Source organism: Cnephaeus nilssonii (genome assembly GCF_951640355.1).
Source record: "Cnephaeus nilssonii genome assembly, chromosome: 3".
Lineage (NCBI taxonomy): Eukaryota > Metazoa > Chordata > Mammalia > Chiroptera > Vespertilionidae > Cnephaeus > Cnephaeus nilssonii.
The window spans coordinates 57,099,952-57,125,553 of NC_137074.1; the positions used below are offsets into that span (position 1 = coordinate 57,099,952).

At 39.8% G+C, this 25,602-nt stretch overlaps 1 protein-coding gene across 1 annotated transcript in view; it reads right to left on the minus strand.

The window, feature by feature from the left end:
• Positions 1-25,602, minus strand: part of FAM162A (family with sequence similarity 162 member A) — a 37,393-nt gene that overhangs the window by 11,178 nt on the left and 613 nt on the right. The window contains exon 2 of the mRNA XM_079767087.1: positions 1,448-1,570. Within this exon, the coding sequence (XP_079623213.1) occupies positions 1,448-1,570 (123 nt within the window). The remainder of the gene's footprint in view (positions 1-1,447; positions 1,571-25,602) is intronic.

Consider the following 25,602-nt stretch of genomic DNA (forward strand, 5'->3'; position numbering starts at 1 on the left):
TTTTTAAGAAAGGGGAAGTCACTGAAGATAAGGAGCAGAAAAGGTTAGGGAATGACAGAATGTTAAGGTTAGAAGGGATCTTGGAGATAATCTCATCCAAATGCCACATGCTGCCTACTTCTCTACTGCAGACAGACCTCCTTGACTATTACCTACCTGTCACACTCACTCCCACCTCTATACCTTTGTTTATGCTGTTCCTTTCACTTCATCAGAAGGCAACAGCAAAAGAACAGGAAAGTTAATAGGGAAAACATCCAAAGAACCAAAGGGGAGAAAAGAGGTTTAGAAGTAGAGAAATAGTGCTGCTGTAGTTTTATCTAAAACTTCCAGGATTTGGCACAACTGTCACTATAGTATTTTTTCCTTCTCATTTTAAGCACTATATATCCATTAAAGACAATTCAGAAGGTATAGATGTGAAAAAAGAAAGTATAGGTGTGAAAAAAAGAAAAAGAAAAAAAATCATCCCTAATTTTCTTGTCACAGCATAATCCCTATATTTTTATTTTGGTGTGTTTCCTAAGGCCTATCCCCATAAGTATATATGTATGTGTAATGCTATATCTGTATCATGCTAATTTTACATTGATACACACAATGTAAAATTTTTAATCCTGCCTTGTTCATTAGCATTATAACATTCCCCATGCTAGTACATGGTATTTATAAGCAACATTTCCATCATCTGCATAATCTCATCAATTAGATCTGACACACATAATTAATCATTCATAGAGTATTTGACATTTAGATTTATTTCTCATTTTCCTATTATCTATAAAAAATGGAAACATCTTTATACTCAAAGCTTTTCCCATATGTAGGGATTATTCCTTAGGTTACATGCCCAGAAGTGAAATACCAGGTCAAAGGGTATAAACATTTTAAGCTCCTGATAAATATATTTTGAGTAAGATTCCTTTCCACTCACAAAGACCTGCCTGGCCCTAGTATAGTCCCATGAAGAAGCAACAAGCAAATTGTTCTGAGGACCCTATAGTTTGTAAATTATGCCCCTCTTCCTATAGTGGTGAGTGAGAAGGGTGTGAGTTAGGGATAGGACTAAACGTAGCTGAAATTAAAGCCTAAGCCAGACCTTAGCCCAGGTTGTATTTTACCCAAAACATCATTTCTTGATTTGGTTCACCTTTGGGGTTCCTTAAAAGATAATTTTAATTTCCAGACTACTATTTACTTTGGTGCATCTATTCTCCTACAAAAAGCGACAATCCAATCTTTGAGGCAAGAAATAAACATGACAAATGAAGAAAATGAAGAAGTAATTGCTACCTGTGAGCACAGCCAATGTCAGTACAATTTGGAGGCCTGAACTACGTGACAGGGTATAATGCAGTGACCACCATCTTTTAGGTTTTTTTATTCCAAATTGCCCTCCTCTTTGGGAGCTGCCTCGTCCATAACTGGATAAGTAATGAAAACTTACGGGATGGAGGCTTTGGACTTTCCTGGGGTTTGGTACAAAATCCATTTATTCTCTTCCAATCAGAGTTTCTGGTGAGCCTTACAGATGAGGAAGCATCTCTTTCACATAACCTAAAACAATTTCCTAGAAAAGAGAGAAAAATGTCTCAGAGAAAGAAAATCAGATGTTGTCTCCAAATGAGAAATGCCTACAAAGTATATATTTCATTTAACAAAGTTAACTCATTTAAAAAATGAATATACTACTCTATATGTAAGCTACATATACTATGTATAGGGATGCTATGCTTGGTATCATTTAAAAATATACATGATACATGTGTTGCTGATTAGAAAATTAGCAATTTACAACATAAACATTTTATCAGCTGTAAGTTTTATAAAAGTACTTCTCACAGGCCTTTTCATAACAATAAAGGTTCTGGTGGAAATATTATGTATTATGTCACCTGGCTGTTTAGGTAGAGATTAGCAACCTCACAGACATGATAAACCAAGACACCAAGTTGCCAATATTATTGTGGCCAACTCTGGGTAGTAAGCTGCAATGTCAAGGGGCTCTATAAAGCCTTGCTTCTTCCAAGTCACATTTCTCCAATTAAAAACCAACTTTAGCCCTGGCCGGTATGGCTCAGTTGATTGGAGTGTCATCCATATACCAGAAACTGGCGGGTTTGATCCCCATGTTGGATGTTTCTCATGTCTCTCTCTCTCCTTCTTCCTTCCTCTCTCTGAAATCAATTTTTAAAAGTCAACTTTGGATATAGTCATGAGTTATGTGTAATTTTAAAACTATACACACAACCATCCTATATAATAAAAGCCTAATATGCTAAGTGTCCGGTCATTCAGTTGGCCAGTCAACCAATCAAAGTGATATGCTAAGGCCACTCAACCACTTGCTATGACGTGCACTGACCACCAGGGGACAGACTCTCTGACCAGTTGGTTAGCTTGCTGCTGGGGTCTGGCTGATTGGGACTGTGTGAGATGGACTGGACATGCCCTGGTGCCCTCCCATGGCCCCTCCCTGGCTGGCCAGCCTCCCGTGTCCCTCCCCGGCCCCAACTGTGCACTGGTGGGGTCCCTTGGCCTGGCCTGTGCCCTCACGCAATCCGGGGCCCTCGGGGGATGTCAGAGAGTCAGTTTCGGTCGGATGGCAGAAGGACTGGTTGCTATGATGCACACTGACCACCAGGGGGCAGAAGCTCAACGCTGGAGCTGCCCCCTGGTGGTCAGTGCACTCCCACAGCAGGAGCGCTGCTCAGCCAGAAGCCGGGCATGGCTGGTGAGTGCAGCTGTGGTGGCGGGAGCTTCTCCTGCCTCCACAGCAGTGCTACCAACCAGCGGCAGCAGGTGCAGTGGGGCCGGGATGAGCGGGAGTGGCGTGGCACCCAACCCCAGTTTGGGTTCCTCCCTGGCCACCTGCCGCTTCAGCATTGCTATATCCCTCAGGGGATGTCGGACTGCCAGTTTTGGCCCGAACTCCACAGGCCAGGCCTGCACCAGGTCTCTAGTAAATATATAAAACTGTATCTATATATATAAAAGCTTAATATGCTAAGTGTCCAACCATTCGGTTGACTGCTCGACCAGTCGCTATGACACACACTGACCACCAGGGGGCAGATGCTCCGATGGGTAGGTTAGCTTGCTGATGGGGTCTGGCCAATCGGGAATGGGCGAGATGGGCTGGACACTCTCTGGAGCCCTCCCACGGTCCCTCCCTGGTCTCTAAAATATTTCTTTCTAATTAATTTCCTTTCAATGTGCATGAATTCGTGCACTGGGCCTCTAGATATAGGTTGGTAATTTTTTAAATCTAAGTTCTAAGCACCGATAGAGTAGTATTACAAAACTCCATGTATTCACCACACAGTTTTAACAATTAATACATGGCCAATAAATAGTTTCATCTGGACCCCACCCTCTCCTTCTCCCCTACTTAATTATTTTAAAGCAAATCCCAAACATCATGTCAGTTCTTCCATAAATACTTTAGTATGCACCTCAAACCAAATAGCTTTTCAAACAATAACTGTTTTTGTATTACTAAACAATAATTCCTTGTTATCATCACACTTTGGTCAAATAATGATTCAGTTTGGGCTCATAATATTTTTAGTTGGTTTATTAAATAGGTGCACACATTGAATATGGTTGATGCTTCCTGTGTAGGTCACCCTGCCTGCCTGCCCCCTCCTTTTTTGGTATGATTTATTTGTTGAAGAAACTAGGTCATTAGTTTTATAGAATTTCCCTCATTTGAGATTTTGTTAATTGCATCCCCATAGTGTCACTTAACATATTCTAACTTCCCTATTTCTTGTAAACAAATGTTTGAGCTTTGATCAGATTCAAGTTAGAATTTTTTTTTTTAGCAAAATGTCAAAGGTGGCATTGTGTAGTTCCTACTGCACTGCCATCAAGAAGCATACTTTGATTTTAAGATCAGATTTCAAGGTTAGACAGACCAATATCTCTGATGAATAAGGATGCAAAAATCCTAAACAAAACACTGGCAAATCGAATACAACAATACATTAAAAAATAATACATCACGATCAGGTGGGGTTCATTCCAGGAGCACAAAGATGATTCAGCATATACAAATCGATCAATGTAATATACCACATCAATAAAAGGATAAAAATCATATGATTTTATCAATAGATGCAGAAAAAGCATTTGATAAGATACACTATCCATTTATGATCAAAACACTCAATAAAATGGGTATAGAAGGAAAGTATCTCAACACAATAAAGACCATATATGACAAACCCTTAGCCATTATCATACTCAATGGTGAAAAATGGAAATCTTTTCCTCTAAAATCAGGAACAAAAAAAGGAGGCCCATTCTCACCACTCTTACTCAACATAGTTCTGGAAGTCCTAGCCAGAGCAATTGGGCAAGAGAAAAAAATGAAAGGCATCCAAATAGGAAAAGAAGAAGTAAAACTATCACTTTTTGCAGATGACATGATTCTGTATATAGAAAATACTAAAGACTCCACCAAAAAACTATTAGAAACAATGAATGAATATAGTAAAATTGCAGGATACAAATTAATGTACAAAAATCCACTGCTTTCCTATATACTAAAATTGAAACTTTAGACAAAGAAATAAAAAAAAACAATTTCTTTTGCAATTGCAATTAAAAAAAAAAAAAACAACAACATGGGAATAAACTTAACAAAAGATGTGAAGGACCTATATTCTGAAACCTACAAAGCATTATTAAAAATGAAAAAGATAACAATGAAATGGAAAGATATACCATGTTCATGGATGAAAGAATCAACATAGTTAAAATGGTCATAATTATCCCAAACAATATACAGATTTAATGCAATAACCCATCAAAATCCCAATGTCATTTTTTTAAAGAAATAGAATTTTAAAAATTCCCAGATTTGTATGAAATCACAAAGGTACACGAATAGGCAAAGCAAACCTGAGGGGAAAAGAATGAAGCTGGAGGTATCACACTATCTGACTTCAAATTATACTACAGAGCTCTGACAATCAAAACAGCATGGTACTGGCAGAAGAACAGACACACATACCAATGGAACAGAATTGAGAGCCTAGAAATAAAACCACATATGGGAAAATAAATGTTGACAAAGGAGCCAAAACACACAATGGAGAAAAGGAAGTCTCTTCAATAAGTGGTGCTGGGAGAATTGGAAAGCCACATGCAAAAAAATGAAACTAGATTACAGTTGGTCCCCTTGAACAAGAATTCAAAACGAATCAAAGACCTAAATATAAGATCTGAAACAAAGTACATGGAAGAAAACATAGGTACTATACACATGGACTGTGGTCATAGACAACATTTTATGAACTTGACTCCAAAGGCAATGGAAGTAAAGGCAACAATAAATGAATGGGATTGTAGTCAACTAAAAATATTCTGCACAGCAAAAGAAACCAACAACAAAACAAAGGCAACCAACTGAATGGGAGACTCCATCCCCAGTGTGGGGCGTGCAGGAGGCAGCTGAGCAATGATTCTCTCTCATCATTGATGTTTCTCTTTCTCTTTCTCTCTCTCTCTCTCTCCCCCTCTTTCTCTCTCTCTCTTCTTTCATCTCTGAAATCAATAAAAATACATTAAAAAAAGAAAATAGAAACAAAATATATAAAGAACTCATACAACTTAACACCAAACAAACAATCCTATTTAAAAATGGGCAGAGGACATGAACAGACACCTCTCCAAAGACATAAAGCTCTGGCTGGGTGGCTCAGTTGGCTGGAGCATCCTCCTGTACACCAAAAGGTTGCAGGTTTGAATCCCAGTCAGGGCACATACCTAAGTTTCAGGTTTGATCCCCAGTTAGGGTGCGTATGGGAGGCAACCAATCAATGTTTTTCTCTTCCTTTCTCTCTAAAATCAATAAATATATTCTCAGGTGAGGAATGAAAAAAAGACGACATACAAAAAGCCATCAGATATATGAAAAGATGTTCAATTCACTAGCTATTAGGGAAATGCAAGTAAAAACTATAATGACATACCACCTCACACCTGTTAAAATGGCTATTATCAACAAGACAGGTAATAACAAGTGTTGGAGAAGCTATAGAGAAAAAAGGATCCTTGGCCCTAGCCGGTAGCTCAGTTAGAGCATCGTCTGATACACCAAGGTTGTGGGTTCAAACCCTGGTCAGGGTACATATAAGAATCAGTGAATGGCCGAAACCGGTTTGGCTCAGTGGATAGAGCGTCGGCCTGCGGACTCAGGGGTCCCGGGTTCGATTCCGGTCAGGGCATGTACCTTGGTTGCGGGCACATCCCCAGTAGGGGGTGTGCAAGAGGCAGCTGATCGATGTTTCTGGCTCTCTATCCCTCTCTCTTCCTCTCTGTAAAAAATCAATAAAATATATTTAAAAAAAAAAAAGAGTATAGTTAAAAAAAAAAAGAATCAGTGAATGAACCCTAACTGGCTTGGCTCAGTGGATAGAGCGTCGGCCTGCAGACTAGAGGGTCCCAGGTTTGATTCCGGTCAAGGGCATGTACCTTGGTAGCGGGCATATCCCCAGTGGAGGGTGTGCAGGAGGTGGCTAATTGATGTTTCTTTCTCATCCTTACCAATGTTTCTAACTCTCTATCCCTCTCCCTTCCTCTCTGTAAAAAATCAATAAAATAGCCTATCTAATAAAGAGGGAATATACTAATTGGCCCTCACACCGTCATAAAGATGGCGGCACCCACAGCCAATAAGGAGGGAATATGCTAACTGACTGCCCTGCCCTCAAAGATGGCGGTTCCCACAGCCAGTAAGGAGGGAATATGCTAATTGATTGCCACACCCTCAAAGATGGTGGCACCCACAGCCAATAAGGAGGGAATATGCTAATTGACTGCCAAGGTTACCGGAGCCCAGTCCCCCAGCCCCCCAGGGCTGGCCCAAGGCACGGGTAAGCCTCGGATGGCAGCTGCCCAGCGCCCAGGCCCACCTGAGGCTCAGGTAACCAGGGCCGGCCGAGGCTTGCGTTGCCGGCAGTGGCAGCAGCAGAGGTGTGATGGGGCATTGCCTTCCCCTGATCGCCGGGTTGCCTCCCGCCCCTGAAGGCTCCCGCACTGTGACGGGGCAGGCTGGGCTGAGGGACCCCCTCCAGTGCATGAATTTTCATGCACCGGGCCTCTAGTATTTATATAAAAAAAAGGATCAGTGAATGAATGCAAAAGTAAATGAAACAACAAATCGATGTTTCTCTCCCTCTAAAATCAATCAATAAATATTTTTAAAAAAGAACCCTCATTCACTGCTGATGGGAATGTAAATCAGTACAGCCACTTTGGAAAACAGACTGGCGGGTCCTCAAAAAAGTTAAAAATAGAGTTACCATATGACCCAGTAATCCCTCTACTGGGTATCTACCTGAAAAACTAAAAAACATTTATACACAAAGATATATGCACTCCTATATTCACTGCAGCACTATACCTGGTGGCCAAGGCATGGAGACAACCAAGGTGTCCGTCCATAGATGGGATAAAGATGTGGTACATATATATATATACACACAATGGATACTACTCAACCATAAGATGAAATACTGCTATTTGTGACAACATGGATGGACTTTGAGAATATTATGCTAAGTGAAATAAGTCAGAAAAAGCTAAGAAGCATATGATTTCTTCTCATAAATCTCAGAGACACAGACAACAGCATGGTGGTTACCAGAGGGAAGGGGGTGGAGGGCAGTAAAGGGTAAAGAGGGATAAATATACAGTGATGAAAGATGATTTGACTTTCAGTGGTGGGTAAACAATGCAATGTATAGATCATGTATCACAGAAATGTACACTTGGAACCTATATGACCCTGTTAGCCTATGTCACCCCGGTAAATAATAATAAAAGGAGAACCTAGGACACAGGCCACAATGGCCTAATACACCTAGAAATGTTTCTGAAATCTCATGCCTTATAAAATTGGCATTGTTATATAAAATAACCACGCATGCGCATTTTAGTATAAAATAATGTATCAAATTGCTTACTAGTTGTAATCCCAATTTGCCCGAATGATATTTCTCCCACCCTCGTCCTCCCCTAGGGCATCCTCACTATCCCTCCTTTAATGCCTATGGAAATATTGAGATTCTCCTGTAACTAAAATTGAGTTCGTTTTTAGTTTCTAATATTATTTTTATTTCAGGCATCACATCCAAAAACGATTTCCAGAGTTTTATTTTCTTACTGTGACTGGCAAAAGCACAGGGAGTGATTGCATTACTTTGTACCCAAGGATTGCTTCACAGAGGCAGGAAGACCTTGACCCCATGCCTTCATCCCCAGTTCCTGACCACAGAATCAAGAAGGGCAGGGAAACCTTTATCATTGACCTTTCACAAAACCTCCTGTGCCATTACCTTGGGGCATGTCACCAGATTCTAATCATTGTCCCATGAGGGAAAAGCAAAAATAAAACAAAATACTAGGCCAACTTTTTAATATAGATTTAAATGAGGGTGTGTTACTCTGAACGTAAGAGTTAGAGTAAGTGGGGACTGACTATGGTGAATGTGGAATTACTCAGCAAATCCAAAAATAGAAAAACCAAAGGGCAACTTCTTTGAAGTGATATTAATGACAGGGTTTTAAAAAGAAAATAAAGCATTATATTTATCCACAAAATAAAAGACACTACTGTGGACTTCTCATGGGCATATGTATTTGTGTAAAGATTTTTGAAAGAACATTTTTGTTACATGATTCCATATCATAAAATTCATCCTTTTAAAGCATATGATTCTGTGGTTTTTAGTATAGTCACAATTTGTGTACTAATCACTACATATAATTTCAGAAGATTTTCATCATTCCGAAAAGAAATCCCGAATCCATTAGTACTCACATTTTCCCTCCCCCCAGCCTTAGGAAACTACTAATCTACTTTCTGTCTCTATGGATTTGCATATTCTGGACGTTTTATGTAAGTGAAATAATATATGGCCTTTTGTGACTGCCTTCTTTCACCTAGCAGATTTTCAAGGTTGTAGCATTTATCAGTACTTGATTTTTTTCATGGACAAATTTTATTCCATTGTATAGATATCCCAGATTTTGTTTAAATATTAGTCAATGGACCTTTAGGTGGTTTCCACTTTTTGGCTATTATGAAGAATGCTGCTATGGACGTTAGTGTATAAGGAGGGAACATCAATTTTCATTTCTTTGAGGCATATACTGAGGTGAAATTGCTGGGTCATATGGTAACTCTACAGTTTATCATTTGAGGAACTGCAAGACTGTTTTCCAAGTGGCTGCAGCATTTTACATTTCCATCAGCAATGTATGAGGGTTACAATTTTTCACATCCTGGCCCACACTTGTTTTTATATTTTTGAGTGTGTGTTTTTTTTTTTAACTAAAGCCATTCTAGCAGGTGTGAAGTGGTATCTCATTGTAGTCTTGATTTGCATTTTTGTATTGAAGATCTTTTCACATGCTTATAGTCATTTATATATCTTTTCTGAAGAAATATTCATTCAGCTCCTTTGCTCATTTCTTAACTGGTTGTCTTTTATTACCGTGTTGTAAAGAGTCTTTACATATTCTGGATAAACGTTCCTTATCTGATATGACTGCATATATTTTCCCCCATTTCATACATTGTCTTTTTACTATCTTGATGATGTCCTTTAAGTACAGAAATTTCTAATTTTGATAAAGTCCAACTTATCCATTTTATCTTTTGTTGCTTGAGCTTTGGTGTCATATACATGATTACAAAGGTTTGCTCTAAGAATGTTATAGTTTTAGCTTTAACATTGAAAATTGTGATTCTTTTTTTAACTTACTCATCTTTTAAAAATACTTTTATTTAGGAATTTATTTGAGAGAGAAACATTGATTTGTTCCACTTATTTATGCATTCGTTGATTCTTCTATGTTCCCTGAGTAGGATTCAAACTCATAACCTTGGTGTATTGGGATGATGCTCTAACCAACTGAGCTACCAGCCAGGGCAGGATTGTGATTCATTTTGAGTTAATATTGGAACATTGTGTGTGGAAAGGAGGGGTCCAACTGTATTCTTTTGCATGTCAATAACTAGTTCTTCCACTAGATTCTGTGGGTTTTGAAGTGATATTTGATATGAAGTGGTATTTGGCAGCAAGTACACACTACAATTGAGCTCGCTTGTTCCTCATTGTAAAATATGGTTAATGTAGTCTTTACTTCACAACGGCATCAATTGTTGAAAAGACTATTCTTTTCCCTGTTGGATTGTTTTGGCACAATTCAGAAAATCAATTGACCAAAAATGTGAGGGTTTATTTCTGACTCTTCTATTGCACTGATCTACAGTATAGTCTCTTGTGTTCTTTGTTGTGTTTTGCCACAGAAGTCTATGTTCCATGTTAGCTTGGTGGTCAGCCAATAATTGGACAGAGACTTCATTAAATGTGTTCCACCAATAAGGCTTGCCAGTCTTTGCTGAAGAACTGTGTGCATGTTGGGCCATGCTCCAGGATTGGGGTTATGGGGCAGGGGAGCTGTTGGCACTGAAGTAGCTATGAGCATTGGTGAGAGAGAGAGAGAGAGAGAGAGAGAGAGAGAGAGAGAGAGAGAGAGAGAACGAACACTAGCTCTGTGAATGGGGGTTTCCAGGGAACTGTCAGGTCAAACAGTAACAATCCTCTGAGGCTGAGGGTTTGGGGGAACTCTAAATCCATTCTGCCTTCTTCAGTGCTAGGATGTTGGTTTCCATAGCTACTGTGATTGTGGGGCTATTAGTTTTCAAGGCTACTGTGAAGCTGAGAGGAGGTAGCAAATCAGTTAAACTCCACAAGGCTTGCTGTTCTTACCATGATTAAGTCATTTTTTTCTTGGATAAATGCTACTTGGATTGTCACAAGCTTCTGGTTAATTTCTAGAGTTCTGCAAAAATTGATTTTAAGAATTTTTGGCAGTTTTTCATTACTTTTATATAGGAGTGGAGTTTCAGAGGTCCTTACTCTAACGTACCAGAAGTTGGAACCTCTATTTGTGCAAGGATTTGTGGTTACCTGCAGTCTGATTTCCTTCATAAGAGGCCTCAGTTATTCCAGTTTTCTAGGGCTGTCATCCCAGAAAGCTTTGCCTGGGTCCTGGTAACCACACCATCAGTGTCACCTTGTGGCAGGAAGCACACACTACAATTGAGCACGCTTGCTCCTCATTTTAAAATGTGGTCAATGTAGTCTTTACTTCACCAGGGCTGATTTGAAGATTAAATGGAAAAAACAAATGTTAGAGCCTTTGGCAAGATGTTTGAAACACAGCAGGCACTCTTAAAGGTTAAGTTTGTTTTTTGAAACACTACTTAAAACATTAATCTTCAAAACATTTCCAGAGCACTTTTTCTGACCAAGATAATAATCATGCAGTTATCAGGACATGAGAAAATTCTATGAAAACTCTTCAAAAGATTTTTATGGCTCTCAGGATTACAACAAAATTATTTAGTGGTGTGTTCTCAAACTTCAGTGTGCATGAGAATAACTGGAATGGCTTGTTAAAATTCAAATCACTGGACATACCTACCTCCAGTTTCAGGATCAATACTAGTTATGAGGTGGAGGTTGAGAATTTGCATTCCTAACAAATTTCCAGGTGAAGTTGCTGCTTCTGGTTGGGAACTACACTTTGAGAACCACTGTGTTTTTTAAAACAAATTGTGGTAAAATATACATAACATACATTTTACCATTTTAACCATTTTTAAATGAACAGTTCTGTGGTATTAAGTACATTCACATTGTTGTGCCACCATCACCACAATTCACCATCACCACTATCCATCTCCAGGACTTTTTCATCTTCCCCAGAGAACCACTGGTTTCATGAGACCTATAGGCCCCATCTCACAGTCCTGTCTCACTCCTTTCTGGCAGGCACTGAGACAGAAAGGAACAAAGGTAATTGACAGTGAGCTAGGACTCTGTTCTCTAAGTAGGAAACAGAAAAATAATCAATAGCCCTAGCTGGTTTGGCTTAGTGGATAGAACATCAGCCTGCGAACTGAAAGATCTCGGGTTTGGTTCCGGTCAAGGGCACATGCCCGGATTTCGGGCTGGATCCCCAGTGGGGGACATGCAGGAGGCAGCCGATCAATGATTCTCTGTCGTCATTGATGTTTCTCTCTCTCCCTTCTCATCTCTGAAATCAATAAAAAATATATTTTAAAAAATCAGTAATTATTTCCTTTGGTAGCTGCCTTTCCCCATCCCTCTTTTTTTAAAAAAATATATTTTTATTGATTTCAGAGAGGAAGGGAAAGGGGGAGAGAGAGAGAGAGAGAGAGAGAGAGAGAGAGAGAGAGAGAGAGAGAGAAACATAAAATGATGAGAGAGAATCACTGATGGGCTGCTTCCTGCACACCCACTACTGGGGATTCAGCCGGCAACCCGGGCATGTGCCCTTGACCGGAATTGAACCCGGGACCCTTAGTCCGCAGGCCAATGCTCTATCCACTGAGCCAAACCGGTTAGGGTGCCCCATCCCACTTAATTAGAACACAGGCAGTTTAGGAGAATAGAGAACAGATAGTTAAGAACAGAAGTTGCCTCTCAGCTCAGTTTAGGTAATAATTTAAAGCAAAAATGCTCACATGTACACCTGTTTACAATCGGTCACATAAATGCATGTTTGGAGATACTCAACAAATAATTGAGTACCTACCATGTTCCAGGCAATATACAAAAAGAGATAAAAATCTATTCTAGTAGAACTTACATTCTATTGGAGGGAAAAACGATATAGTTAGATAGTAAGTGCCAGAGAGAAAACATAAACAGAGGGGATAGGAAGTGCTTGTGTGCTTGGAGTGGAGAGTGTGGGTGAAATTTTAGATAGGATAGTCAGGGAAGTTCTCTTTGAGAATGCCCCGTTGAAGGAAGTGAAGGAGCTAGCTATACATATCTAAATGCAGATATCTGGTGGAATGCTATTTCAAACACAAACAACAGTAAGTGCAAGGGCCCTAGAGTGATTCTGGAACAGAGTAAATAATATGAAGAAAAGGATTTGAGATCATAGAGGTACCTGAGGTAGCGGTGGGGATAAGGACTTGAAGGCATGAGGGGTTTATCTAAATCAGAAAATATTTACCAAATTTTCCTTACAGCTTCATATTAGATGCCAATAATTTTTACCTCCCTAAGGTAGAAGTGCTGATTAAAATATATACAAATATGATCTTATTATACATATTAGAAATGATATACCAATGCAAAAAATAATTTTAAAAAACTGACATCATTAAAAAATGAAGTACTTGATGTGATCTCAGTTTTTACTTTGTGATTACAAAAAAAATGAAAGCATTAAAGTTTCAGTATTATTAAGGCTTTCTTTTTCTATCTCCAAGAGATATATTTTGCCCCAGATATCCAAGTCAAAAATTTTCCATCTCTGGTGGACTACAATTAAAAACAAACATACAAATTAAAAAGAAAACAGCCCTTTAGCTCTCTGGTTGAACTTGCAGACTGTCCCTGGCTGACAGTTCTGCATCCCTAGGGCCCTAGCAGGAAGTCAAGATGAAGCCTCACAGCTGCCTCTAAGGCTGTGACTGGCAATGGCTGGTTAATATTAAGAGTAGAGGTTCTTGCCCTGATCGGGTAGCTTAGTTGGTTAGAGTATGGTCCCAATATGCCAAGATTGTTGCTTTGATCCCCAGTCAGGGCACATACAAGAAGCAACCAATGAATGCATAAATAAGTATAACAACAAACTGATGATTTTCTCTCTCTTTCCCTCTCCCTCCCACTTCCTCTCTTTAAAATCCTTTTTAAAAATTAGAAAAAGAAGAGTAGAGGTTCTCAAACTTTCGTATAGGTTATCAGACCCCATTTCCAGAGTTTGTGATTCAGCGACTATGGGGTGGAACCTGAAATTTGCACTTCTAACAATTTCCCAAGTGATGCTGATACTGTTGGTCCCGGAGCTCACGATTTGAAAACCAGTGCCTCAGAGGTACTGTTGCTAGCTGGACACTGTAATGCAGCAGTAGCCAACCTTTCGGACCTCACGAACCACTAGTGGTCCGCGGACCACCGGCTGGCGACCACTGTTGTAATGGGTCAGCTGGGATGAGGCTGGTTCAAGTATTGGCTTCTACCTTGTTGTCCCCTCCTTTCCATAAAAAGCCTTTCCAACCTCTTGATGGACAGTGCAGAGATTAGGGATGCCTTTTCTCTCAGAATCTTTCAATACCCTCCTAGAAAGAAGCATCCGTGATGTGACCTGAGATATGACCACTCTCTGGGAATCAGTGATGATAAATGAAGGGTCAATAAATGCTAGATTACAAAGAGGCTTTTAGAAGATTATCTAAGTATTTCCTAACCTTTGTCAAGATCAGTTGTCAGGTGTGTGTTTCCAAACGTGTTGCTAGCTATGAAGTTTGCCATTAATTTGCTTAAATATAAAATCGTGACATTTGTCAAAACTCATAAAACTGTACATCACGAAGAGCTTAAATAGATGTAAATTTAAAAATATCATCCTAGCTGGTTTGGCTCAGTGGATAGAGCGTCAGCCTGTGAACTGAAGGGTTCCAGGTTCCATTCCAGTCAAGGGCACATGCCTGGGTTGCGGGCTCGATCCCCAGTGGGGGGTGTGCAGGAGGCAGCTGATCAATGATTCTCATCATTGATGTTTCTCTCTCTCTTCCCCTTTCCCTTAATCTCTGAAATAAATAAAAATATATTTTAAAAAAATCAATCAGGTCCTGGCTGGTGTGGCTCAGTTGGTTGAAGCATTGTCTTGTGCACTGAAAGGTCGGGGGTTCAATTCCCAATCAGGGCACATAACTAGGTTTCAGGTTCGATCTACAGTTGGGGCGCATGTGGCAGGCAGCTGGTTGATGTACTAGTATCTCTCTTACATGGATGTTTCTCTCTTTCCTTTCCGCCCTATCTAGAATAAATAATAAATAAACAAACAAATATCAACCAGGATGCTGGAGGAATTCCAGGATGGAATGCAGAATGTGACAAATGTATCTAACTGTACTAAAATGTATGAAATGATTTAACCTCATAACCTTCAAGGTAAGGGAAAAAGGAGCTAACCTAAGTAACTTTGAAAAACATTGTTTTGACTGAAAACTAAGACTAAATACAAAAAGAACTATACTAAATACAAAAAGAACTATACATAAGCACTCTATTCTAATTGGCAGATTTTTTTTTTTTTACACAAGCATGGGTTAACAATTCTAAAACTACTTTATACACGTATACTGGGGTTAAACAAATAAGTAAACAAATGGTAGATAATAAGCCAGGTTTCTCACTGTCAGAGAAACAAGTTCCCAAAGCAAGGGTGAAAAGCTAGAGTAAACCCTGTGGTGCTGGATCAGGGCCAGAGAACAATATATGAACTATTTTAGCTTTATGTGTGTGTGTGTGTGTATATATATATATAATGTATTTGTAAACATACAGAGAGATGATAGAAGATAGACATATAGACAGACACAGACATAATTATGTGTCTATGACTTAGTACACATATATGTATTTTCCAACTCTGCCCACTGGGTGGGCTTGGACTCAGTGACACTTCTGTGGCATCAGGCACACTCAGTGTCCAGATCTTAGTTTCTAAATACCATTACCCAATAAAAGGAACTAGAGTTCCTCGGAGAAAAATAGCTGATTCTAGGCTTGGGCAGAGAAAAAACAAGATGAATCTGGAACATCCTGTAGGACCAGAAAGAAAAAAAGTGTTCAAAAATCAAAAGGATGGGGGCATGTAAAGGGACACAGGAGCTGAGTTAATAGAACCTAGCCTGGAATAATTTGACCAACAAAATAAATAATGCAGTTATAGATTATAACTTAAGGTATAACATACTAGTATATGCATCCATACTGATATAAATAACTGGATGAATGAATAAATGGGGGAGACTGGACAAATCTTCCTTAAAGAGAAATCCCAGATACATGTAGATACTCTTCCCCCCTGGATTCATTTCCCCTTGAGTATGTGCTGGACTTAATGACTTGGTGGCTTTACAAGGAAGAAACAAACTGGCCAAAATCACAGTCATAAATCATGTGGATAGCGTGTACTGTCTAGTATGATGTGATGAGGACACTTTACCTCTATGCTATTTATTCTTCCTCCAAACCCATAACCCTACTCTCATCATAAGAAAGTATCAAACAAACCCAAATTGAGAGACCTTCTATAAAATATCTGACCAGTGCTCTTCAAAACTATCAAGATCATGAAAATCAAAGCATGTGACGCTGTCACAGATCAGAAGAGACGAAGGAGCCCTGACAACTGAATGCAACGTGGTGTCCGGGACTGAGTCCTGGGACAGAAAATGGACAACAGAATAACCGGGGAACCGAATAAAGTCTGTCGTTTCGCTGACTGTAATGAACAGATGTTAATTTCTTAGTTTAACAAATGTACTGTGGTTATGTGAGATCTTGACACTGGGGAAACTGGGTGAGGGCCATACAGAACTCTACTACCTTTGCAACTTTTCTGTAAGTTAAAATTATTCCAAAATAAAAATATTTTTAAAACATGGGTACTTGGGTATTAACTGTATCTTGTTTTTTGTTTTTATATTTTTATTGATTTCAGAGAGGAAGGGAGAAACATCAATGATGAGAGGATCATTGATTAGCTGCCTCCTGCATGCCCCCTACCGGGGATGGAGCCCACAACCCAGGCATGTGCCCTTGACTGGAATCAAACTTGGGACCCTTCAGTCTGCAGGCCGACGCACTATCCACTGAGCCAAACTGACTAGGGCACCTGCATCTTGTTTTTACTTTATAATGGGAGAGAAAAAGAAAGGAATATGGTAGGAAATGTGCCCAATTCTCAGTAGACCAAAGATGCACAGGTGAAGGTCATCTGACAAGTGTACTCTGGTGAAAATGAGAAAATTACATATTATAACACGTATCTTGTCACACCCTGCTATTCGCAAGTGTGGCTGACATTACCCGGGAGCCTTTTATAAAGGCAGAATCTTAGCTCCCACCCCAGACCTACAAAATTTTCAATGAGATATCCAAATGATTCATAAGAACATTAAATTCTGAGAATAAAAAAAGACACTCATATTCATTCAACAGCTGCTGAGTACTTAGTGTGCCAGTCACATGGGAACCACTATCACATTCTCCAAAGTCTAAGCCAATGCTATTTAGCCTCAGCTGGGAGTGTCATAGCAATACAAATTCTCAGACGCTCACACCAAACCTTGAATCTTGTTTTTACAAGCCCTCCAAGCGATGCTTAGGCATACTAAAGTTTGAGAAGCACTGCTCTAGAAACCTGGATTTCAGACTCTGCATATTGGAATCACCAGAATACCTTAAAAAAAAAATACACAGGGCCAATACAGACCAGTGAAATCCCAATTTCTGGGAGCAGGGCCTGGACATTAATATTATTAAAAAGATTTTGGGGAAAGTCAGGCCCGTGGGCCATATAAGTCCTATGAATTCATTAGGGGTGGGTTAATTAAATGTTTGACCAAATATAGCAGGCTAATTTTTAAGTTGAAAATTTTGTATGGCCCTCAAATGATGTCACAAATATCCAAATGGCCCTTGACAGAAAAAAAGGTTTCCCACCCCTGGGATTCTAATGAGCTGCCATATTTAAGAATCACTGCTCTTCAACACAACCAGCTAGAGTCTCTGTTGAACATAAGCGTCATTAATGCCAGAGCACAACTGCTTAATACTATGTCTCCTCTGTCTGGGCTCAAAATCCCTTCTTTCAACAGTTAATTTACTGAACAGTGCAGCTTTACTTCTAACCTTGGCATATCAGTAATAAGTTTAGAATCCCTGTGGAATGTGCCCAGCTTTCAGATTTTACAGCTTCCCCCCGCTCCGCCCCACAGCACATCCCCTAAAGTCTATAATATACTACCCAGTCCTTAATAACATGCAGTGTGAACAGGTCTATAGTTTCCTTGCCTTCTTCATCCCCTTGGAAAAGGCTTGTTTCACATCTCTCCTCCACAGCAGCTGGCCACCCCTCGTGGGGGAACAGTCACTGTCTGATGACCTCACAGTGAATGACCAGAGCTCACAGCTGATCCTACTGCAGGGATGTGAGACTGTTTGCCCAACCACCTCGTTCTCTTTTCCTAGTGTTCCAGAAGGCCAGTGGCTGCTACCATGACCTCCGCTGGGAAAAGCTTGTTTCTGGGGCAAATGATATTCCTCTTTTCGTGTCCCATGGAAAGATTTTCTAATCTAAATACACAATACTCATGATAGTCCACAAATGCCTATTTAATCCTTTTAGAATTGAAATAGGATATTGCTAGTCCTAAAATGTTTGCTTTGATAGAAAAGTGCAAGACTAAGGAAGGAACTTTGAAAATTTGTTTTGTGAATCAATTATAAGTCTCAGGAGGAAAAAAGCTACATGCAGGCCTATCCTGAGTATAGCATAGTTCATATACATACACTATCTCATCAATAATGTATTTTATGTCCGGCCAAGTGTGGCTCAGTGGTTGAGCGTCGACCCATGAACTAGGACAGTGATGGCGAACCTATGACACGCGTGTCAGCACTGACACGCGTAGCCATTTCTGATGACACGCGGCCGCATGCCGAGGATGAAACATTTGCTGCTCCTGAGGATGAAACATTTGCGACTAGAGTTTTGGAGTTAGTTTTTTCCTCAAAGTGACACACTACCCGAGTTATGCTCAGTTTTTTGGCGAAGTTTGACACACCAAGCTCAAAAGGTTGCCCATCACTGAACTAGGAGGTCATGGTTCAATTTCCAGTCAGGCACATGTATGGGCTGCAGGCATGCAGGAAGCAGCCGATCAATGATTCTCTCTCATCATTGATGTTTCTATCTCTCTCTTCCTCTCCCTTCCTCTCTGAAATAAATATATTTAAAAAAATAATGTTATTTTATAATTATGATGAATTGTATGTCATATGTTTATAGCTGCTCTAATTGACCTAGTAGAAAAAAGAATGATTAAGTTAGGGTAATTTTGTCATTTAGAGAAGTTGGAGCTCTTATTTCCACCCAGAGCTCACTTATATACTTTTTTTAAAAAAATTCTTTATTGTTTGAAGTATTACATAAGTCTCCTTTTTCCCCCACTGACCTCTCCCCGGTGACCCCTACACCCCATATATACTTTTTTTTATCCTCACCCAAGGATATGTTGTTTTTAAATTGATATTTAGGGAGAGAGGGAGAGGGAGCAAGGGAGAGGGAAAGGGAGGGAGAGAGGGAGAAGGAGAGGGAGAGAGAGAAATTGATTTGTTGCTTCCCATATTTGCTCTGATTGGGGAATGAACCCTCAACCTAGGTATGTGCCCTGACCAGGACTCGAACCCGCAACCTTTTGGCAAACAGGACAATGCTCCAGTCAACCGAGCCACCCAGCCAGGGCCACCCAGAGTTCTTTCAAAATAGAGAACCACTGATTTAGTTTCCACATTAGAGACAAAGCTGTACTGCACTAAAGACCGACCACAACAAAACAAACGAACAAACCTGAAATACAGGATGTTCCCTCCAAAAATACATATACACTCTGAATAATTATTAATTCCAATGGATTAAATCTGAAAAGAAAGAAACATCAATTGAGCTATCAGCTATTAAAGAGTTTATACATTTCTTGGGGACACCATGTATTAACTTGCTTTGAGCTTTTCAAAAATCAGACCTGAATGGCTTGATTTCCCCTGTCTGTAACTATTCTGACAAGGAATGGATTTTGTCTGACTATAAATCTGATTTGCTTGTTCTTGCACGTAGCATAGACTTCTGGGTCTGCCTGCCAGGCTACCAACACTCATAATCTATCTCTGCCTTGTTAATGAGGTCCACGCTGACGTTCTAGGGCTCAGAACCTAAGTGATGGCGCTGGCACAGCTCACCGGCTCTGGGTATTGTGGCTATTGATGCTCCCCCACAGTGAGAGTCCTTTTGTCTGCTACACCCCCAAAAGGATTTGGAAAACAGGCAAAGCAGTTTTGAGCAGGAAAACAAGAACAATGATATTTCTGGAAGATAAGTCTGAGTGCAGAATGCAGGACAGGCCTGGGGTGGAGGAGAAGGTGGGGGGAGCGAATATGGAACTTCCCTTTAGGTGGTGTCATGTCACAACACTTTACTCAAGTGGACTGTGTAAAGAAAATGGGTAGGTATACGTCCTAATGAAAAGCACATACGTGCAAAATACTGCGGAAGGAAAACTGGCAAGACAGATTGACATAATGAGTTTTCTTGTGGGCTGGCTAGAACCCTAATCACCATTTGTAACAATGGTTCTATGGGAAAAATCTTTTGGAGTTGAACACCCCCCCCCCCCAGATTTATAAATAAATCTTTGGCATCTATCCAGTTTTTAACTGGGGAATGGGGACTCTATGGAAAAGTCTTGCAATTCTATCTATCTGATGGCCAAACTTCAGTGAGATGGGGCCACGCCTTGGTGATCATTTCCCCCCCATCCACATTCCAGCCCACTCCCAACAGGGGCTATTTGAAACTCTCTTGGCCTTGGCTGTTGACCTAAATTGGCTTTGTGACAGAAACAGATTCCCTCTCTCTCTCCATCTGTTTTCTCAGGCTTCCCTGCAGGCTCAGAACACTAGTCCTTCACTCTGAAATAGTGAATCCTTCCATCTGTGATCCTTCTTATTAAACTTACCTCACTACCTCTAGATCCTTCCTTTCCACAGCCCTTTTAATGCCAAATGTTGTCTCCCCACTCTTAGAAAAATAAACTTGAAATCATAAAAGTTAACTCCTCCCCAGTATAAAAAAAATTAGAAGCTAAAAGATAAATAAATAAAAGCACCCAGAATCACACTCTTCAGGAATAACAACTTGGTATATTTCTTCCTAGACTTTTTCCTATGCTCGCACACAACATACATTTTAAAAATGTTTTTGCTTATTGATTTTAGAGAGAGAGAGAAGGTAGAGGGAGAGAGGAAGAGAGAAACACTGATTTGTTGTTTCACTTATTTATGTATTCATTGGTTGATTCTTGTATGTGCCCTGACCAGGGATTGAACCCACAACCTTGGCATATTGGGATGATGTTCCAACCAACTGAGCTACCCAGCCAGGGTCATATACATTTTTCATAATAACATAATAAATACCATATCTTACTTATGTCACAAACACTTTTCCTAGATATTAATTAAAAGTACTTTTGATAGCTATATAACATTCAATCATTCCCTATGGCTGAATTTGTCTCACATTTTCACTAAACAAATGTTTCAGCAAACAGTTTTCTACATTAATGTCTGATGACATTTCTGATTATTTTCTTATACTGAATCCTGGTAGTAGAGGGCTAAAGGGTATGAACCCTTTTAAGATTCTTCATGTTTATAATAAGCTGATTTCCAGAAAGGCCGAATCAATTTACACTTCTATCAGTAGTTGACGAGAATTCCTATTTCATCACACCACAGTGGCACTGAGAGTTCACTATCATGGACAAAACATTTAGTTGCTCTCAACAGCTCCTATAAATAAAATACTTATCTGCTTCCTTTCATAGCTCAAATGATTTAAGTGGCATGCATCCTACCTTAACCTCACCACCCACACATTTTACTACAACATTCCTTCCCCCACTCATTACTTAAATTGTTCTGATAAATCAGTGATTTCTTTCTAATCATTTATTTTTTTAGATTCATCGTTACTCATTTGATTCCACTCTTCCCATCTTTGTAGTCACTTGACTCTACAGACCTCATCCTTCTACAAGGACTCAGGCCCTCCTGACATTCTACACCATTTTCTCCCTTCATCTGTGACCTCTATGATCTACCTTCTTTAATGTCCTCTTTGCCACTTCCTATTATTTACACTGTGTCAGGCCTCTAAGGTTCAGTTTTTTTAAAATACATTTTTTATTGATTTCAGAGAGGAAGGGAGAAGGAGAAAGAGATAGACACATCAATGATGAGAGAGAATCAATTGATTGGCTGCCTCCTGCAAGAACGCTACTGAGGATCAAGCCCACAACGTGGGCATGTGCCCTTGACCGGAATCGAACCTGGGACCCTTCAGTCTGCAGGCTAATAATCCACGAGCCAAACCAGCTAGGGCTAAGGTTCAGTTTTTGCCTCTGTTCCACAGTGGCACTGAGAGTTCACTATCATTTGACAAAACATTTAGTCCTCTCAGGGAGGACTCCTCCATTCTGTTTTAATAATCAGCTCCACACTGATGGCTCCCATACATTTCCCTAACTTTACCCCTCCTTTGTCTTCAGGTCTTTGACTGAGAGGTCCCATCCTCACCTATAACTCAGTGCCACCCACTACTCAATAATGCACCATCCTCTCTGCCAAATCAGCACCCCTTCCCAACTTTCTTATTTCTGACGATGGGGCAACATTCCTTCAGTCCCCCATGATGAAAAATGTCAAGTCTTTAAGTATTTCCTTAAATTACTGTCTCAGTCATACTTACAATTTCTTCAAAACATATCCCAGATATATTGGTCTTGTGTCATTTCCATCATCACTTCATACATGGATTACTGCACTACTTTCATAGGTAGCAGCTATTAGTGTTGTATGTAGCAGCCATGTTAATTTTCGAAAAATGTTTATGATTTCTGCTCAAAATCTTCAAAAGACCACACCTTATCTCCTATTACCTCCTGACTAAAATCCAAGGTCATCCTTTCTCCTTATTACCCTTTTGCCCCCTCATCCCCATATTATAACCCTTTCCAGACTCATTATACCCCTATCTTTACTTATGAACTCTCCCATCCTTTCTGTTTCAGTGAAGCCTTCAGTAATAGTCATAACCTACACTGCTTTTCCTTTCTCTGAATTTTTAAAGCCGGTGGAATGCTGGCTCTTGGGAGAGGGCTGGCAGGAAAAAACCCTGATGTGAGGTGTTTGCCAATTACCTTCACCATAGCAGACTTCAAGCTACCAATGTGACATCATTGATTGGGATGAAACTGGGAAGAGAAGTGCCCAAAGCCACTAGGAAATGGCTCCAGGACGCCACAGAACTGAAAACCTGTTCTGTAACCAAAAACTTTATATTGTCATGTATAATCTCTCCAGGTGTACTATTTAATACATTTGTTCATCACAATAAACTCCAGCCCTAGGAGTCGCAGTCCACTCATTTTAGAGCTCTCATAGTGTACAGGGCACAAAGTGCGTGCTTAATAAAAACCTGTTGGCAAGACCTGGAGGAGAGATATGCAAAGCTGAAGACTGGAGCAGGAGAAATGGGCATGTACTCATTTAGGGTTAGCAAGAACAAACAATAAATGTAGGAAATAAAATCAGAATGGGACCCAGGAGAAATATTGGTTATGTCCCACCTTTGTACTCATGTGACCCCTGACAAGTCAATTTACTTCTTGGGCCTTAAGTTCCTACATCTTTACAATTAGGGGACTGGACTACAGGACTTCTAACTTGATTCAAATGCTCTGCGATGTGGGTTAAACTGACAAGGAGACAGACTATGGTCCATTGCATTGGTATAAAAGTGATAATAAATTCATTTAAAAATCCACTAATAAGTCAAAGGCGTTATACTTTTCTAAGGTGTGAAGAAACATTCTTATAAGGCCCTTCCATTCCTTTGACCTAGTAATTATTCTGTAGAAAGATACAATGTCCTAAAGGTTATATCTATTTTATTCTACTTCTGGAAAAGAGACGAGCAAGTTCCAAGATACTTCTGCAGCATGTTCCATAATACTTCCTAATGTCTCTCATCCAAAAAAAAAAAAAAAATCTATTACCTGTCTACTATGAGCTGGACGCTGGTAAGTGCTGAAGATTTAACAAAAACAAAACAGTCTTTATCTTCATGAAACCCACACTAGTGTGGGTCAGTAGCTATTTAGCTCCAAATCATCTATATTAATACTCTTAAACTTAAAGAGTACATATTGATCTGAATAATGGATGCAAGCTATGGACTCTCCATAAACAGGTATGTAAACATAAACATTTGAATAAAATTATATTACATATAATATAATTCCAGAGGTTCTCAGGTCCTCTCATCTGTGAAGTGGTCCAAGAATTGCAAGTTAATCCTGACCTATATCTACAAAACAACAAATAAATTCAAGCTCATAAAAGCTCATATTCTATTTGATAAGGGAGTATAGCAAAGATTTCCAATAGAAACTATTAAAAATAAAGGGCCATTGTTTAAAGTATAAAACTTTGGCTATTTGAAATTTCACTCACCTAGAGCCGTGGTCGGCAAACTGCGGCTTGCGAGCCACATGCGGCTCTTTGGCCCCTTGAGAGTGGCTCTTCCACAAAATACAATGGCCTGGGTGAGTCTATTTTGAAGAAGTGGCATTAGAAGAAGTTTAAGTTTAAAAAATTTGGCTCTTAAAAGAAATTTCAATCGTTGTACTGTTGATATTTGGCTCTGTTGACTAATGAGTTTGCCGACTACTGCCCTAGGGGGATGTCTGACTGACGGCTTAGGCCCGCTCCCAAGCTGGCAATCAGACATCCTTAGCCCTGCCATGGAGGCGGGAGAGGCTCCTACCACCGCAACTGAGCTCACCAGCTGTGAGCCCGGCTTCTGGTTGAGCTGCTCTCCCCTTGTGGGAATGCAGTGACCACCAGGGGTCAGCTCCTGCATTGAGCGTCTGCCCCCTGGTGGTCAGTGCGCGTCATAGGGACTGGTAGTTCAGCTGTTTGGTTGATTTGCATATTAGCCTTTTATTACATAGGCTAGCAAAGTATCTGCATATAACCTAATGCTGTATAACTTCTAGAATACTTATAATACCTATTACAAGGTAAATGCTATGCAAATAGCTATTATGCTGTATTGTTTAGGAAATAATGACAAGAAAACAAGTGTACATGTTCAGTAGAGTTGCAACCATCATAGACCTAACTGCATAATTCATCTCAGCAACAAGGTAACTTTTTTTTTTTTTTTTTTTAGTATTTTCGATTGGTGCTTGGTTGAGTCCTTGGATAGGAGGACTGGCTATACATTACTTGGTTCAGGATGCTTGTTACATCAGTCTTCTTACTTGAAAACCCAATTGCATATGGATGTGTGCTTCCTTTTCATAAGTAATTCTGCATTTCATGACTCATTGCATAGCAAAAAGATCCAATTAGCCATGACAAATACATATACACACACTGTGAATAGGCAGCTTGAACAAGTCAAAGAGCACAAGTTCCGGAATTAGAGGGCAGGCTCATGTCCTGGCTCTAACATTGTGAAGGGAAGTGATCTTGGACAAGTCATTTAGCCCTCTGAGCTACGTTTCTTCATTTGTAAAAGGTAGAGGGAACGATAAAACTTACCTAAGGCTACTATGAAAAATCAGTCATGTACAAAAACATAGGTGAATACATTTAGCTATAAAATGGCCCCTAATAAGTAAAAGTTCTACTGGTTCCCCAAGGAGGCAAATTAAGCTTTGAATCCAAATGCCCATAATACAAATTTCTACTAGGAAAACAAACTGCAGATCCTGCATTGACATTGCATTAGAAGTTCAAAGCACTTAATTGTAGAATTGTTTTTAAAAAATGCAGCCCTCATTTTAAGAAAACTGTGAGATCTTAAACCCGTTGCCTCATCAGACACTAAGTG